Raw genomic sequence first — 17,833 nt, forward strand, 5'->3', positions numbered from 1 at the left:
ACCAGTTGGTACAACAGGGTGACCTAGAAAAATGATCAGTGGAAACAGTGTGTGAGTCCTGGCCATTCCAGCAGAGCATATAGTAGAGCTCAGATGCAGTGGACTCTGAATGAATGTTGCCATGCCGTGGAATTATCAAAATAAAGCAAACTGGCAGTCACCCTCTTAGCATTTGCTGTTCATCTTAGGAATACTGCCAGGTACAAAAATGCAGCCAGGAAGAACACATGTCTTTAAGAGAATGAAGAAATAAAAAAAAAGAAAAACAAAAATCAGTGAGAGAGAGAGGGAGAGAGAAAGAAGAGAAGAGCAGAGAAGGGCAAAGAAATGAAGAGAAGAGAACCAACTTCAGGCTGAATAAGCAGTTACTAACACTGCCCTCTACACCCCCCACAAGCTGCTTTAACTTTGATGACCAAGTACTTATTTGCAGACGTACATAGTTTTCCCTGACCTTGGCAGTATCAAAGAATTTATACAGTTAGCAGTTCTTGCGCAATCTCTTGAAAAGAACAGCACAAATGTTCTATCCTTCAATGCCAGGCAGCCCGGTTACTCCTATCTGCCTATTTTTCTTCCAGTAAATTAATTTACTAGCCTAGGTTCTGGTGCTAAAATAAACTACTCGTTCTTCTCCTTCGCTCCTTCTCTTTCTTCTCTCCTTCTTTTTTGACAGCAAACCTGATGGATTCTTTTTTTCTTGTTTTGCTAAATTTGGGAAGAAAGAGCTAAATTATATGAAAACTTAATTATCTTAATAGACTATAAATTAATGCAAGGAACTAAATGCAGCAGATTTAAAGAATGGTAGCTTTTCCAGGTTTATTATTACGATAAATGAAGTTCTCTTATTGATGCATCTGTTCACAACACAGAGCTGAAAAGTACAAAGAGTTTATACTACAATCGAAGACAGCCTGGATATCTTAATTATCTTAATAATAAATCCAACATAACCACAGCTTTATGTATTAAACACCTTTTAGTATATAAACTATGTGAACAATAATCTTCATTAATTCTAATTACAGGGCCTAGAAGTCATGTTTAACACTGTCTGCATCTTAATAAATTAAAGTTAAAATGCCTATTTACCAAGCAAAGGCCCTAATGAACTGGAAAACCACTTCTAAAGAGGCCTAATGTAAAGCCAGGTGCCATCTACGCAGCTAACTTTACCCAGATTCACAATTAGAATGACTCAGTGGCCTACATCAGCCTCAACCAGACCTCAAAACTGACCAGCATGATGCTGTAGGTGATTCAGACTTGAGTTCACTTCCAAGTTTATTTTAAAAAAAAGAAAAGAAAGAAAGAAAAAAAGGACTTTCAGCATTCAAAAAAGTACGTGTTTCTTTGACTTTTGCAGGAAGAAGGAAGAAATAGGAAGGAAAAATAGAAGGAAAAGAAATCTTTGGATTCTAAGTCTTTACTTCTCATTGCCGACAAAAGTAGCAAAGTATGCTGAAATGGTGATACAAAGTGGGAATCTGGATAACTTTAGATGAAAGAAGTAAGGGAATGATGCTTTTTTTTTTCTTTTATAATCATGATGCTAGGGAAAATTTACAATGCTGAAGATATCCACATCTTCCCATAAGAAAGTTAAAAGACAACTGACTTTGTATGCGTTCACCCTAAAAAGGCCTGTAGGAATCTTTCCCCAAGTCATCCTCAGTGGAAAGACTTAAACACTTGTAACTGATTTCCCTTTATTCTCGGCCTTCGTTACAAGGGAGTGCAGCATAACCAATGAAAGCAGGAATCTGGAGTCAGCCTCCTAGATTCAAATTCTGACTCCAACCTCGTAAAGTGACTGTGGACAAGCTACTTCACCTCTCTGTTCCTCAATTTTCTCACCTGTAAAATGGGGCTACAGATAGAATATGCAGTATCTACTCAATAAACATTAACTATTATTATTTCCTCTGCCATGGTCTTTTTCTTATTTAGATTTTAACTAATGTTCTAAATAGGCAATAATATTTATAAGGACTAATGATAAACTCTTAAATTGTACTTCCTAGAAACCAGGCACAGTTCAAGCAATTTATAAGTTTTAACTCATGTAATCCTTACAACTAACATTCAAGGTTGTGACTATTTCCCAGATGAAAGTGCTGGAGCGCACAAAGATTAAGCCACTTGTCCAAAGGCCAACCAATAAATGGCAGAGGCAGAATTCAGACTCAGGGAGCCTGGCCTCAGAGTCCCAATACTTAACCACCACCCTGCTTCTTGAGGAAAACCATTTTAAATAAATCTCCTAACATCACAATTTACGTAAAAGCCAACTATGGAAATAATAAGTTCAGTATAGAGTGAACATATTTTGCATTCCAGTAACATTTTAACTGCAACGTATGGGAATGAGACTTAAAAAACAAACAGATAAACCACAATTAACTTTCCTTCCGATTATTGTGTTAGGAAATTTCAAGAAGGAATGAGTTCTGAGTGTGAAATGTTTGATATACAAGCTGAGCTAGGCCACCACTTACAACAAGCTTATATAGAGCAGAACCAACAGCAACCTCGTTTCCCACAGCCCATGGGAAGCCCCACTAATATCTGCCACACGCAACCGATAACCCCTGTGGAAGTGGCCACATTGCAACACTGAGCAGGACTCAGCCACTCCCCCGGCTCCAGCATCATGCTAACTAAGCTCATGAGGGAAGTCATCCTCCAACCCCCATCTCTGAAATATCACTGACTTTAGATTGACGATGTGAAGGACCAGAAGACTGGTTAATTAACTCATGGTGAACTAGTTAACAAAATGGAAGCTTCATCTAGCAATGCCAAAATTTCTTCATGGGAGCCGTTATTCTGCTTCAGGGCCTAAAGCAGAAATAATTAGCAGCAATTTTTCCTTAAGACTAATAATTTTTATTAAAAAATAAGTTTAGTTGGAGCATCACAAACAAATGATGGCTAAAAATATACAACTAAAAGCTTGGAAAAAATTAAACCATGGGTAAATGCCGTCTACCCTTTGACTTTGTAGCTTCTCTTCATGCTCATGTGCTAAGGTATTCCAACATGTTTCAACATATTCCAGCAAATAGCTACGATATGATTTTCATCAAATTGTCACAGACCTAATTACCAGTGTTAATGGGATGTTTACCACAAACAACGATAAAATAATATAACCTCTTTCATAACATAATCTCTTTCAGATTCTAAATATATATATATATATATATACACACATATATACCTCACACGATACTCCCTAGTTCCATCCACAGGTATCAGGGAATGGAAATTAATACCACAATGAGCTACCACTACACTGTCATAAGAATGACTAAAACAGGAACTGACCCCGTGGCCGAGTGGTTAAGTTCACGTGCTCCACTTTGGTGGCCCAGGGTTTCGCAGGTTCGGATCTTGGGCGTGGACATGGCACCGCTCATCAAGCCATGCTGAGGCAGCGTCCCACATGCTACAACCAGAAGGATCCACAACTAAAAATACGCAACTATGTACTGGGGGCTTTGGGGAGAAAAAGGAAAAAAACAAAATCTTTAAAAAAAAAAAAAAGAATGACTAAAACAAAAAACATTGACAATGCCAAGTGTTGGCAAGCATATGACGCAAAAGAAACTGTTATCCACTGCTTATGGGAGTGCAAACTGACTCAACCACTTTGGAAAACTGTTTTGCAGTGTTTACTTAAGTTGAACATATGCAACCAGCTGACCCGGCATTCCACTCGACTCATTGAACAAAAATGCATACATACAGGGCTAGCCCCAGTGGCCTAGTTGTTAAGTTCAGCACACTCCGCTTCCACAGCCCACGTTCAGTTTCCAGGCAGGGATCTACACTGTTCTGTCACTGGCCATATTGTGCTGGCAGCCCACATAGTAAAATATAGAGGAAGATTGGCACAGATGTTAGCTCAGGGTGAATCTTCCTCAGGGGGAAAAAAAAAACCCAGTGCATACCTAAGTATACCAAAGGTACAAAGAGGAATGTGTATCTTAGCATTACTCTCAATAACCCTGACTGAAAACAACCCAACGTCTTGCAACAGTCAAGCGGATAAATTGATTCTGGTATATTTGTACAATGGAAGGCTGTACAGTAAAGAAAATTAACCAGTTACTGAAACATACTACACGGATAAATATAAGAATCATAAGGTCGAGTGAAAGAATTCAGACACAAAATGATTCCATTTCTATAAAACTCCAAAAACAGACGGAATGAATCTATGGTATCAGAAGAAAGGATAGTGGTTACTTTTAGCAAGAAAAGAGGAAATAATGACTGAGAAGGGGCAAAAGGAGGCATCTAAGTTGCTGGTAATGCCCATTTCTTGCCCTGGGTGGTCGTTACATAGGTGTGTTTCCCTTGTGAAATCTTATCAGACTGAACACTTAAGATTTGTGCCTTTTTCAGCATATATGCTACACGCCAATATATTTATTTTTAAAGCGAAAAAAAACAGGCCTACTTCCAAGCCCAATTGTATATATTTCTGTATTAGTCGGCTAGAGCTGTCATAACAGAAGACTACAGATCAGGGGCTTAAACAACAGAAACTTATTTTCTCACAGTTCTGGAGGCTGGCAGCGACGGTTTCTGGTGAGGTCTCTCTCCTCGGCTTGTAGATAGCCGTCTTCTCACTATGTCCTCACACGGCCGTTTCTCTGTGCGTGCACATTCTTGGTGTCTCTTCCTCATAAGAACACCAAGTCCCACGGGACTAGGACCCCACTCTTAGGGCCTCATTGAACCTTAATTGTCTCTGTAAAGACCCACCTCCATTGTGGGTTAAGGCTTCAACATATGAATTTTCAGGAGACACAATTCAGTCCATATCAAACTCTATGACGTTCTCTCATTTACTAAAAAAAAAAGCTTTTAATTCTTTTTCTTTATGTAAAATTTTCACATTTTCAATCTCTAAAACTTTTAAATCTCATTATTATGAAGACTACCTAAACGTATGTAGTGTTTCCCAAATAGTTTTGACAGTCTTTATAAGTAACAGATTATTTGTAAAAATGTAATTCTAAGGTTTTCACAATTGTATGGAAATTATTTTTAATTCAAGGGCAGGAATAGAATCTGATTGTAAGATATTTTTACATAGAGCCTAGTTATGTTGAACGAACACCTTTCTGATACCAATTATCCATGTGCCCTAGCCACAGACAAGTAATGTATACCGATGCAAGTCACTTGCTTAAGAAAACATCGATTTATGATAAAAAGAAAACATTTAAAAGAGATTGCTTCAAATCATCTAATTTAACGTATTCTTATTGTTACTATCTACCATGCGTTTCTGCAAATACTCGACGAAACCATTTCTATTAAATATTTAGCTACATCATGGTGGCTTTTGCTTATTCTCAAATGGTAGCAAAATATGAACGCAGTTTTAACAGAATAGAGATTAAATTACCAAAGGAAAAATGCAGTTTTTAACTCAGCATTCTTGCCAAAGACACAGGTTTTCCTTCTCTGACAGAAACAAGCGGGCCCCTCAGGTTCTGATGTCTGTGTAATTATTGACCCCAATCCAAGCCACAGCAAGCACCTCATTCTACTGCAATTCAAGGAGATGGGCCTTTATTTCAAGATGGGCCTTTAGGATAGATTTTTTTCGACTTCTTACATGTTCACATCTGTTTTGGCAATATATATCTAAATTTGCATTAAGTAGTTTACCAGCTCTCTTTATCCATTTATAACTGTGTTTCAAGCATAGAATTTCACATACATCACCAAGAACACAAAGTCAAAAGAAAGTTATCAGGAAAAAAAAACAAACTCCAGTTAATTACACCACGGTGTGGGAATCTCTCCCAGTCTGATGAATTAAGTTCTCAAAACTCCATGAAAGGAGAGAATTCACAGCCAAAGAGACAACTGGAAAATAGGGTCCAGCGACTGCCTTTAAATGACATTTTTACAGAACTAAAATGAACAGAATGGGCTCTATCCTATTTATTTCTATTCACAATATCTTGCTCACTTGAAACATGTCAGTTTTTCTTTCCGTGCAATTTCGACAAGCTGCTTGTCATTTTGCATGGCTTTGCTGCAGCTATTATGAGTTCTAAGAACCTGTTTTGTTTCTGCTTCAGGTGCTCCAATGTTCAGCCCCGAGATGATGACTCAGAGTTGGGGAGCCCTAGCTCCCCAGGTTCGATCTCCTTGTCCCACAGGCAGAATAAATATGGATGCTTGAAATGGAAAAGGCCTTGGGTAACTTTCCTTTAACTGACGCACCCAAGCCAAGTTACCATTTCTCAGGGCCCTTCACTCATACTCTGGACCTGAATTCTGCCCACACCAGCATCAGGCCAAACGCACACCTTCAGCACCTCTGACACCATTAGAACATTGCTCCAGTGCTGGGCCTCACTTGGCTTCATCTTCCTTTTTCTTTCCAAATATTTTTTAGCAAAAAAGCTCCACTCCTCCTTAACCAGTTCTCTTTTTCTAACTTCCTGCAACCAAAACAATTCCCAATTGGCATCGACCAGAACCAAAATGTTTCCAGTTGTCACAAGTTACTCAGAGCGCTTGATGTTGTAAGGAGGGAACTGATGGCTGGAGAAGGATCATCCTTTCTATCAGGAAAGTGTGAGGAGGCACCAACCAGCCAAGAACAAAAACCCCACTGATGCAACAGGTGAATAAGTTTAAGCTCAACTGGTTGCTAACTAACTGTAGGAGAGTGACTCGGGAGAAGGGATACAAGAAGGAGTGGGGAAAAATGGCTTTCCTTCCAAAAGAAATGGAGCAGCTTTTCCAGTGGACAACCAATGTTTTGAAGAGCGAGCTGTCACTGACAAGATTATTTACAAGCGCACCGAGCAGAAAGCGGGAGCCCTTCAGCCAGGAAAGCAGGTTTTTTCTATCTAGCACTTTCCTCCCAAATTTCCTCTCCACTGAGAAGTGTCAGGTGAAGATACACACCCACCGACCTCTGATGAGACTTTAGTCTCTACACGGAACCTACCATCCTCAGAGGTGGCTGCCTCTCTGCTTCCTCTGCTAATTGACAGTCCTTTCTGTTACCATATACAAGAGTGCGTACACGTTAGGGACCCTGATGGTGCCTGTTTAGAGGACAGTTCCAAACTGCTGGGCAGGAATACACCACACGTTAACTGAAAAGACGGCTATGTCTCCAAAGGCAGTTTAAATTATATCCCAAAGACATCACATGCCCTATGTAACCTTAGCAGCCTCATCCATTCCAAGACCAAGGACAATTTTCTCTTTTACAATCCAAGCCCAAAGCAAGAAGACGAAAACTCAAGCTAGAGGAACGCCAGTATCACAACTTCATAGCTGGCGCCATGGATGCCTGCTACCTGTCCCCTCCCCCGAAAAGACCCCCAAACCTGTAATCATTTCTGCTGGACTTCACTCATTCTGCTATGAAGAAATCCTTTATAATGAATTTTACACTTGTTTTTCCTAACTTGCCAGGGAAGAGTGTAAATATTACACACAGTCTCACTTCAAATTTAAATATATTAATTATGACACTAAACGGCACAATTTTCACTTCAACCAAAAGTTTAAGTACAATAAAACCATATAAATCTTAAGGATGATGGTGTAAAACCACCTTTTTTAAAAAAAAAACTAAACTCACTTTAATATACTTCTCCAAATCGTGAATTTAAGAACTCTCTTACCTGACGAACGAAACTATTTGAGGTAGTGTCAGAAGAAGTGCTCCCATCCGATCCTTTAAATCTGTTTTTCCTTCTAGCTCCTTTTCCATATGACTACAAACGAGAAAAAAAAAAGGACAAACGAGATTGTTATTAGACCCTCTCACAGGAATCTAGGCCTAATTCTAGAAAATGTCAAAGACCAAAACAAGGAACGAATTCTCATCATATGAGCATTATTAACAAGTTATTCTTGGTGGAATCACAAATATTTATTTCAAATCAGTGAGTTTATAGGGAGAAGAGGTTTCCAGGCAAAGTATTTAGTAACTGGTGAATTAAAACAAGTTCTGCTATCTGTTAGCATATCTATTGTCAAGAGGCAAAAGCAATTAAAGATAAAGCATTTAAAAATAAGCACTTAAGTGCAGGAAGGTCTGAGGCGATAGCAAGAGGGTGAGAGACAGGTAACTTGTCAAAACCTCTCAGCATGAATGCAATAGATTCAGGCATAATGAAATATTGTTTTCCAGTGGTACCGAGCATTCATCTTTTGCGTCTTGTCATGTTTTCATTTGTAATGCCACAGGTACTCATATATTGGAGTGGTACTTGCAAGAACCACATACGGTGGCTGAAGTACATTCTGGAATAGGAATTCCGATTCCCTTTGAATTTATATATACGTAGGTCTAGACGGAACATGAATGAAGCGTGGTGCCCATCCTTCCTATTACTGGATGCATCTGGAGATTGCTTTGAGGGATGGTGATATAGCTATATAAGTGGGAGGGAATTATACGAAATTAAAATACTTTGTAAAATGTCCTGGCCCATTGTTGTAATGTATGAAAATCTTGCTCTTTAACAACTTAGTGATTTTGCTGAGAAGGCAAGAAAAATAAATTTTATGGAATAATAATAATAATAAAATAAGCATTTCAGAACAAGACGTTAAAGGCAAGAATTTGTTTCAATAATAAGATTGGGCCAAGCACAAACATCTACAAATAAACTTGATTTTTCTAGCATCTACAGCTTATATTCAGAGCACTAAGAATAAATTCTGCATCCATCTATGTTTAACTCTACGCACAAAGTTATTGCAAATAATGAATATTAAAATATAAGTGAAAACACTGTACTCTACAGTTACATATACATAGGTTGGAATCCTGCTACAGCAGAACTGGAGCAAATTTCTTCACTTCTCCAAACATCAGTCTTTTCCTTCTTAAAATGGGATATTAACACTTACCTCACAGGGTTGTATTAAGTATTAAATGCAATAATATATTTATAGCTTTTAGTATAAGACCTAGCACATGGTAAAGGCTCAAAATAATATTTTAAAAACTGATACCCACATTAGGCTGAGAAGAGTGGAAACAAACCAGGCTACAGCGCATAAAGTGTTTAGAGTGATTACTCTCCAAGAGACTTCATTCGATTATCAGAATTCACAAAACTTACTTTTTCAAAATCACCATGTTTGGGTTTTGAAAATGCTACTTTGTTGCATTTTACATATTCACATGGTTTCCATTAAAATGGAACTATCTTATAAACCATAATATACGTAGCACTTAGGCAAGCTGAAATCCATTACAAACATTCGTGTTATGAGTAATTTAGATGAATTTGCAATCAGTACGAGAGCCGTACAATCTTAAAGCAAAAATTTTTCTTAAATATGTTTGTCCTCTTCCAAGTATCTAAGGGATTTATATAATACAAATGTGTTTCCATGGCATTTAATTAACTCTCAACTTCATAAAAGGCAAGACAATCTAGGCTGGGCTTTCATAATGTATGATCCAAGGTTCTCCTCAGTTAACAGCTTATTCTTCTTACTTATGTAAACATTATTCAGTAAACTGTTGAAAAATAACATTCTTTCAACAATGATCTTCCTTTTCCAATTATTATGCAAAGGTTTGGACAGAAGTATCTTCCAAGGCCTATGAACGCTAAAATAAAGTATGAAAATTTCCATAAAATTAAAAAAAAAGATTACATTATTCCGTATGGAAAAATACTTATTGCCTCAAAAGCATTTTTAAGGCCTAACAGGTTTCTTTAGGGGGGGATTGGGGCAAATCTATGTCAAATACACTATGTATCTTCACGAGGAGCATAAATTATCTCTGAGAACAAAGAAAATAGAACCTCATCTCATTATCACATATCCTTCCAGTATCATTTTGAAACGGGTAAAGCTTCTCTGAAATTCGATTACTGTCATTGGTTTCCGATTTTTAATGATAAGTATGTTTCACTATTCAGCTGCTTTGGTGTGTATGCTTTTTCACGGCTGCTCTCAATTGCACCATAGGCACTGTGAGAACCACACAATATTTAAGAGACTCAGTCCCAGGGGAAGCTCAGTTCTCTGCAAGAAATTAGACACATTTAAAAATGACATTGATTTTTCCAGGCCCCTGGGAATACGTTCATAAACATTATTTCAGGTGTACTTAGCTACCAATGCAATATATATATAGTGCATTACTACAATTTTCAACTGTACTGAGACACAATTTGCACCCTAAAAAGCTAGGGAACACTGAATCACATGCAAACTGGTGATAGTTTTGAGAAAAATATATTGTCTTTCAGTCACTTAAATTTATGAGGGATGATTTATTCAAAGCATTAACTTGTTTATGTCTTAATAATGTTATAGCAAATCCCTATTCATTCTACATCATATTTATTAAAAGCCAAAATAAATAGATATGCTTAATTACACCTCTATTCTGCTATTTTACTAATTTCAGCGGTCATTTCTCTCCTATCGTCTTCTTTTTAAATTTCTAAGTGTAAAGTGACTACTCAATGACTAGCTGTTTTTTTATAACAATATCCAGGATCAAGAAAAAAATTCAAGCATCTTTTGGAAAGCTAATAGTCCATTTTCATGGACTTTGAAAAATGTTTGTGAAAATTTATACCACCATTACAAAATGAAGTTTCCTTTTATCCAATGCATATTTAAAATTAAGTCCATCTTGCTAGGATTACTTGTTTATTAGTTACTCTAAATCCTTGAAAATAAATGCTAGAGTGTTTCACATGAAGGAATTAAAAAAAAAAAAGTTAAGGCCAAACTTCCTCCAAATGGAAAAAGACAGAAAAGATTAAGTATTCAAATATTTAGTTGACTAAATTTGGAAAAGAAGTATAGTTTTCTTACTTAATTTGCTACTTCAAATGCAGCTACTTTTACAACCAATGGTTTTTCTAAATATTTTTTAGCAACGCTAAACATATGAATACCTGATATAGGAGGCAGTTAACAATCAAAACCACCCAGGTTTGGCCAGAGTGCAAAGTGTAAACCATAATACTCTCCATGACATGTGAAGACCCCTAAGTTCTTCTTGGAACACAGTCCTGAAAAGTCACTAATTTCCACTCATTGCCTATTAGTTACATGCAGCTTAACAAAAACAAATTATGTCACCATAGCAAAAAGGACAAAAGAAAACCATATATTTAAATTCTTTTCCTTCTCCTAAAACATCAACTAAGCTAAGATTTCAGAGACTAGAAAAAAAAAAGATTTAAGCAATTGCCACAAATATATAAACGACTCGCTAAAAAGATAGCCCACATTCATCATGATGTTAATACCAGCTTGACGTGAATGAATGTCTTCTTTGAGAACTAAGTTTCAAAATTGGTCTGTGGTCTTAAAATCAGCAAATAAATGTTCCCATTTCCACAGGTAGTTAAAATCTAATTTCTGTATGATTGAAGTAGACAGTAGGGGTTAATTAAAGAAGCTGTCAGATAACTGGGGATGTCAGCCCAGCCATGAACACGGAGTTGGCTCAGCAGGCCCCGGCGACAGCATTAAGAATGATGTCGCTTCTGTGGTTGATGGATATGGTGACGGTTGTAACTACAAATTGCTCCCCATGAGTGTAATGCGGATGCCTGAAATGAGTTTCATCCCTCTCAATTAGCATTCACTGATATTTATCCCTCTGAACTGGATGCTTTCCTCATCTTATGGTCCAAAGCAAAGAAAGCCAAAACTATCCAGAGAGGAATCAGACAGGAAACCTCATTTACCAATAGCTTAGTGTGAACGGGGTTGTCGGATCCTTCACTTCAGAAGAGTAACTGGGATTACCTCCCTACAAAAAGGGAAACATGAGCTGTTTTCCATAATGGATCAGTTTACACAAAAAGGGAATCAAGAGGCAGCGTACATAGAGCTCTTCTGGGGGTCTGGCAGGCAGAGAAGGGAGGAGGCCAGGAAGCAGAGAAACACCTAGTGGGGATGTGCAGGGGGCAGGGAAGGCAGGGGAAGGGCAGGGACCAACCTTGCCTCTTCACAATCTACCTCCAGCCAGGCTTGGAGAAAACTCTAAGACAGACCCAGGTACTCAAGGTGGTGTCATCACTAATTTTAACTCCCTGTCATTGTTAAAGTAAGTGTTACCCATATACTACTCGTACGATATAGACATGTCCCACAGTCACAAAACTGAACAGGGCTACCCCCTCTGCCCAGCAGAGTTAACATTTGGCTCAGCTTTTCTTGAAAAGACCAAGACTACAAACTGGATAATTCAAAGGGAGTAAATACAGCAACAGGTAGATGAAGTCTTTACATAAAAAGAAAGACAAAAAGAAAAGAAATGAAAACTCCAAGACCAACTAAACCACAAATCACTCAGCTAGTCAGACGTTATAGTTCGCGTTTTAGAACACACTCAGAAATTCTGATTGGCACGTTTTAAAATTTCTCCCATGACGCACCAGAACAAAAACACCAATCTGTTGGAAAGTGACCTAGGCTAGGAGTGAAGGGGTTAGCACAGCATAAAACACAGGACCGGTGACCACTAAGTTGGGTGACTGCAAAAGACTAAACTGTACCTCGGACCTAAGAATGTTTCCGGAACACAGTATTGACGTGGTTCAAGAGCCACAGGAGAGCGGCTGCTGCTCTTTTTAGATAAAGCTCGGTCGGTGCTACAGCGATGCAGGATGTTGCCATTACGGGGCTGTATTACTACAACTTGCTTGAAAAGCATCTGGCAAACTCCGCTGGGGTGGAACCAGCTGGGTTCTGTTGCTAGGAGCAAAACAAACAGGCCCTCTGGTTACTGTCTGTTCATTTTCAGGTGTAACTGGAGGTGCCGGTTACAATCTCTCTGAGGCCTAAAGTGCTAAGATCCTGCTCTTGTTGCTCATCCATTTCCGCTTCTGTTGCCATCCTAGTCTGAATCCCTTTCACCTACTTCTCATCCACCCAGCCTTCCTACAGGTTCCAGTCAACTCCCCGGAGAATGACCAGGGCTATCCTTTAGACTTATGCTGTCCGACAAACAGATAATATAAGCCACGTAGGTAACTGGAATTTGCTAGTAGCCACATGAAAAAGGTAAAAGGCAAGAGGTGAAATTAATGGTAATAATGTATTTTATTTAACCCAACATGTCCAAAATACTATCACTGCAACACGTAATCAATATCAAAATGACTGAGATGCTGTGTGTTCCTTCTTTCATATGAAGTCTCTGAAATCTGGTATTTTACGTTTATAGCACATCTCAGTTCAGACCAGTCACATTTCAAGTGCTCAGAAGCCACAAGTGGTGACTACAGTGAACAGTACAGGTGTAGAGCTTTGAAGGTGAGTCCTACATTCGGGCCTTGACTTTGCAGCTAGACTGTGTCCCAGTTTGCACTGAAATTGTTCAACAGGTTACCTAAAAAGGTGATGCAATTTGCTTACATCAGAACTTGCAAGAATTTGCAGTTAGATTGCCCCTCACTTCTCAGGTAAGAAACATATCCATTTTATTTATGCCAGTGTGCTAGACGGAAGGGTTGGCATGTATGAGTGTGCCCCATCCCTAGGCAGGATTACTGACATCAAAAGGGAAAATGGGCAGAGTCTATGAATCTACTTCTTTTGCTTTGTTCATATAGAACTTGTCATATAATCCAAAGGCGAAATAGAAAGGATTCTTAAAAACCAATGAGTGCCTAGAGGTACCATTTGCAAATAAAAATTCCATTTCTAAGTAGAATTACTATTATTCAGTGTCACACAAAAGGGGGATGCTCCTCAGACAGCCTCCTTTCTCAGGCGGTTTTACTGCTGGCCTGTCCTGCCCAGAGAGATGGAATAGATGCCTTTGCCAAGTTTTCTCCACGCCATGATGCCATGATTTATTAGAGATAAAATAAACAAGGCAATGTTTCCCTCAAATAACGGATGTGATATGAACACAATTCAAGGAAAACTGCTTTCATCGTTGGAAGGCAGAGAAAGCAAGGAGATGGATGTTGACGCAGTCGAATCTTTATACCTCTTACCTGCTTATAATATCCACTCCTCCCTTACTGCTCCCTCTCCTGTATCTACGCAATCACTTGCCAGTTCCCATGGATTCAGTCTTTGAAATGTCTCATGCGCAGTCCTGTCATATCCATTATATTTTCTCTTTTTAGTTTAAGCCTTATTACCTCTTGTCCAAACTATTACATCCATCTCCCTTCTGGCAGTTTCACCTCTGGCCTCCTGAGACTTAACAGATTATCTTACAGAACATACTCAGGTGAATCTTCTGAAGGAGTGGTCATGTGGCTCCTTCACTGAACCCCTTCCACGGTTCTCTATTGTCCAATACACTGCAGGTTCCAAAACTTCCAAGTGTGGCCTCAAATTGCCTTATCATGCCTAACTACGCCCAATCTGTACTCTTCCACACTCTTTTCAAACTGGGGATTATAAATGTATCCTTCAAGACTCCTAGCTTCTGTGACTTTGTTTTCTGTATAGCCCTCCACCATGTCTCTGAACATCTCTGTTGAAATCTGACCCCTCTTCAAATGTGTTCTCAAGCGCCACCTCTTCCATAAAGTCTTTACAGATTACTCCAAATAGAATATTTGTGATCTTTACTCCTTGGAAACCTATAAGATTCAGTACTTCTCTTGTAGTTCCATGCTATACAATTGTCACACACTGGTCCTACCTGCAGTCACTGGAATGTCAGGCAGAAATTGTGTCTTCTCACTCTGAATCATTTCCACATTGCAGCTGCCTAATACATATTTGCTGACTTACGTTTCGCTACATAAATCAGCAAGTAAATGGGGACCTCTTATCTGAATGGTCATGCTTTCTGTCAGCCCTAACTTTGATCTCCACGAATTCAGGAACTCTATTTTTATCATAAGAATAAAAACTTAAAAAAAAAATCCCCGAAGGAAGATCAAAGAGAAAAGAGGATCTACAATTCCTTTCCTCTATCAGTATTCAAGACCTTCATCCTGGAATAACCGAGGTCTCTGAGCATATTTCTCACTCTCCTCTAACCTGGTGTCTAGATAAAATCTGGAGTCTAGAACAAATGTAACATGTGTTGGTAAGGATTCAGGTCCTCTGGCTGAGGCTCAATGAAAATGTAGGTGGCTAGTTACCTGTCCCCTCTCTGCTTTGCATTCAAACAGCCCAAGGCAGATTAAAATCTAGCTGTTTTACCTCTACGAAAGAAATGGATTGCTAATTCTACAAGTTCTTAGTTTCTACGTTCTTCCTCCATCTCAAATCAAAGTGAATTCTATGTTTTAAGTGGCAAAAGAAAGTTAAATGAAGCTCCACTCTTATGCCACTGGAACTGCCGTTCTTAACAGTATGGAAACATCTAGAGCTGTCAATTTCCACCACCTATCAAAACAACAGCGGCAACAAAACGTCTGTAACCTTTATTACCTTGTCCCACTCCCGCTCCAATTGCTACAGTAAATAATATTCTAACATGCTCTCTCTTGAGCATGATGTATACATAATCTCACCACAGTTTACAATCTGGCAAATGTAGGCTTGAAATCAACAAGCCAATATCGTTAAGCTGAGAAGAGGCATTTCTCCAAAATGATGCTTGAAATGTAACCCTAAGCTCTTCCCATCACTCGCCAAGCAGCCCAAAGCTGGGAGTCTTAAGCCATGTCCCTGCTAGGATAAAAGTTGAGAGACTCCTTACCGCTGAGACCCGGAGGTGTCTGTAATCCAAACCGCACCTGCCAAAGCCTTACGTAAAAGCCACCTTACCATTGCCCAACGCCTACCCCTGACATCTCCTATTTCACAACCAGCAGCACACTGCAATTTTTCCAGAAATCGCTAATACTCATCAGAGAGAAAGGTGGTCCTTGAGCTCCCCGAAATGGCTAACATTTCAGGGGAAATGAAAACAATAAAAAACTTTCGCGTCCCCAACTCGCTCATTTCTTAAGAGAAAGGAACAAGGGATCCAGGCAAACCTTGGCAAGTGCCCCGAGGGGAGCTGAGCTGTCAAGGCGGTGTAACGCCGCAGGTGCGGGAGGTGGTCGGGGCTGGACCCGGGAGTCTGGGACAGAGCGCCCCCACTCCTGCCCACCCCTACCCCATCACATGCCGCCCACTCCAACCCCAGCTCAGAGCACGTCCAGAAGGGTCGGCGTCGGAGCAAGAGCTGCTGGAAACGGAGCCCCTCCCGCCCACCCAGACTCACGATCTTGAGCAGGTCCAGTCCACTCGCCTGGTTCATGTCTCTCCATGTGCCTCTCCCGGAAAGGGGCGAGGAGGGCTGACCGGAGCAGTCCGGGGGCAGCCTCTGAAGACCGGGAGGTCTCCCCCGCCCCTTCCCACTTGCTTTTCGGAAGCAGAGAAAAATGGAAGCCGGAGAAGAGCCAGGGAAAGGCGAAAAGGGGCAGGGTCACTGGCGCCAGGAGAGGAGAGTGGGTGGCAAAGGGCGAGGAAGGAGGAGGTGGCGGAGGAGACCCAGGCAGCAGGGAGCGGCAGGCTAGGGATGCTAGGAGAGGAGGCGCCCGGAGAGATGGAGGTCGGCGCCCGGGCGGCTCACAAAGAAAGGAGAAGGCGCTGCGCTCTCGCTACCTGTGCGGCCGCTCCGAGCGCCCCCGCGGGAGCCGCGTTCTCCAGCAGCTCCATCTGGATCTCCTGCGCCACCGCCGCCGCCGCTGTGGGAGGCGACTTGGACATGTCGCTTTGGACCATTGGCGAAAAGTCGGCTCGAAGCTAGCCGCCAGCCCCTCGCGGCGGGTCCCCTCCGCCCCTCCCCCGCCCCCCGCTCCGGGGGCCGCCCGGGGCTCGGCGCCGCGCTCGCCGGCTCTCAGGGCGCGGGACGGGGCCGGGCCATGTTGAAAAGCGAGACGCGGGGGAGCCGGGAGGCGGTGGCGCGGGCACGCGGCCGGGTGGCCGGGGAGAGGGGCTCCCTCCGCGGTGCGGCCGTGGCCGGGCAGGGCGAGCGCGGAGCGGCGGCGGCGGCAGCGGCGGCGGCGGCGGGGATGGGATCCGCCGGCGCCGGGGCAGGTCCTCGCCAAGAGGGAGGGAGCTCGCGGAGCGCGAGCCCAGGGGGAGGCGCGTCGGCAGGCGAGAGTGACAAGGCAACCCAAGCGCCGAAAAGTTCCCCGCAGGAGGCGCGGGCCGCGTGGGCGCCGGCCCAGCAGCTGCGCGTCGCCGTGGCACGCGCGCTGGAAAGTTTTCAAAGCCACGAAAGCGAGGCCTCGCGCCCGGGAGCTTCCTCTCTGGGCCGCCGAGCTGCACTCCCTCTGCTCCGCAGCCACCGCGCGGGAACCCTGGCAGCCTGCGGGCGGGAACAGGTCGCTCACTTCTGTGATGGGGGAGGCTCCGTTCCTAAACGGATTGTCTGAAATCTACGAAGGCCTCGGGCGCCCCGGAGAGCAAGTGTCTACAGAGGACATCCCTTTAGCCGTGGAAGGTGCGGATGATGGCAGGAATGAGGAGCTAGCAAAGAAATGGGGCTGGTAACCTGAGGATTGCTGTCCCGTCGGAATCTGCAGCTGACCTATCTACGAGGTCCAGATCGACCACTTCCAAACCCTACTCCGAAGTTTTTCCTTTATGACTCCCGTTTGTCTTCATCTTTGCAAAAGAGCACCAGTTAGTCACCGAATTGGACTTTTCCTACAGAGCTGAGAAGTCTTAGTATCACATTTTGGACAAACTAAGCACTTCCTTAAGATCCTGAGCTCTCGATAAGAGAGTAATGGCCATAGCAAGAATGTTTCATTTAGAGCATTCCATTCAGATATTCCAAATAAGACACTTTTTAGTATGATAGGGTACTTCTTACTTCAACAACTTTTAGTACAGTGGAACTCTCTGTGGAAAAGGTTTT

At 41.5% G+C, this 17,833-nt stretch overlaps 1 protein-coding gene across 4 annotated transcripts in view; it reads right to left on the reverse strand.

Moving 5' to 3' along the window:
• Positions 1-16,954, reverse strand: part of CACNB2 (calcium voltage-gated channel auxiliary subunit beta 2) — a 353,267-nt gene extending 336,313 nt beyond the window's left edge. For 2 of the 4 annotated variants that reach the window (XM_023632326.2, XM_023632324.2), the window contains exons 1-2: positions 16,570-16,800; positions 7,683-7,775 (exon numbers count right to left, since the gene is read on the reverse strand). In XM_023632326.2, the coding sequence (XP_023488094.1) occupies positions 7,683-7,775; positions 16,570-16,689 (213 nt within the window). In that variant the 5' untranslated portion in view covers positions 16,690-16,800. Of the gene's footprint in view, positions 1-7,682; positions 7,776-16,186 lie in introns of all 4 variants that reach the window. The other 2 variants (XM_001497017.5, XM_023632325.2) reach the window with 2 other exon arrangements.
• Between the last annotated feature and the right edge of the window lie 879 nt (positions 16,955-17,833).

This window comes from Equus caballus, chromosome 29, assembly GCF_041296265.1.
Source record: "Equus caballus isolate H_3958 breed thoroughbred chromosome 29, TB-T2T, whole genome shotgun sequence".
Taxonomy (NCBI): Eukaryota; Metazoa; Chordata; class Mammalia; order Perissodactyla; family Equidae; genus Equus; species Equus caballus.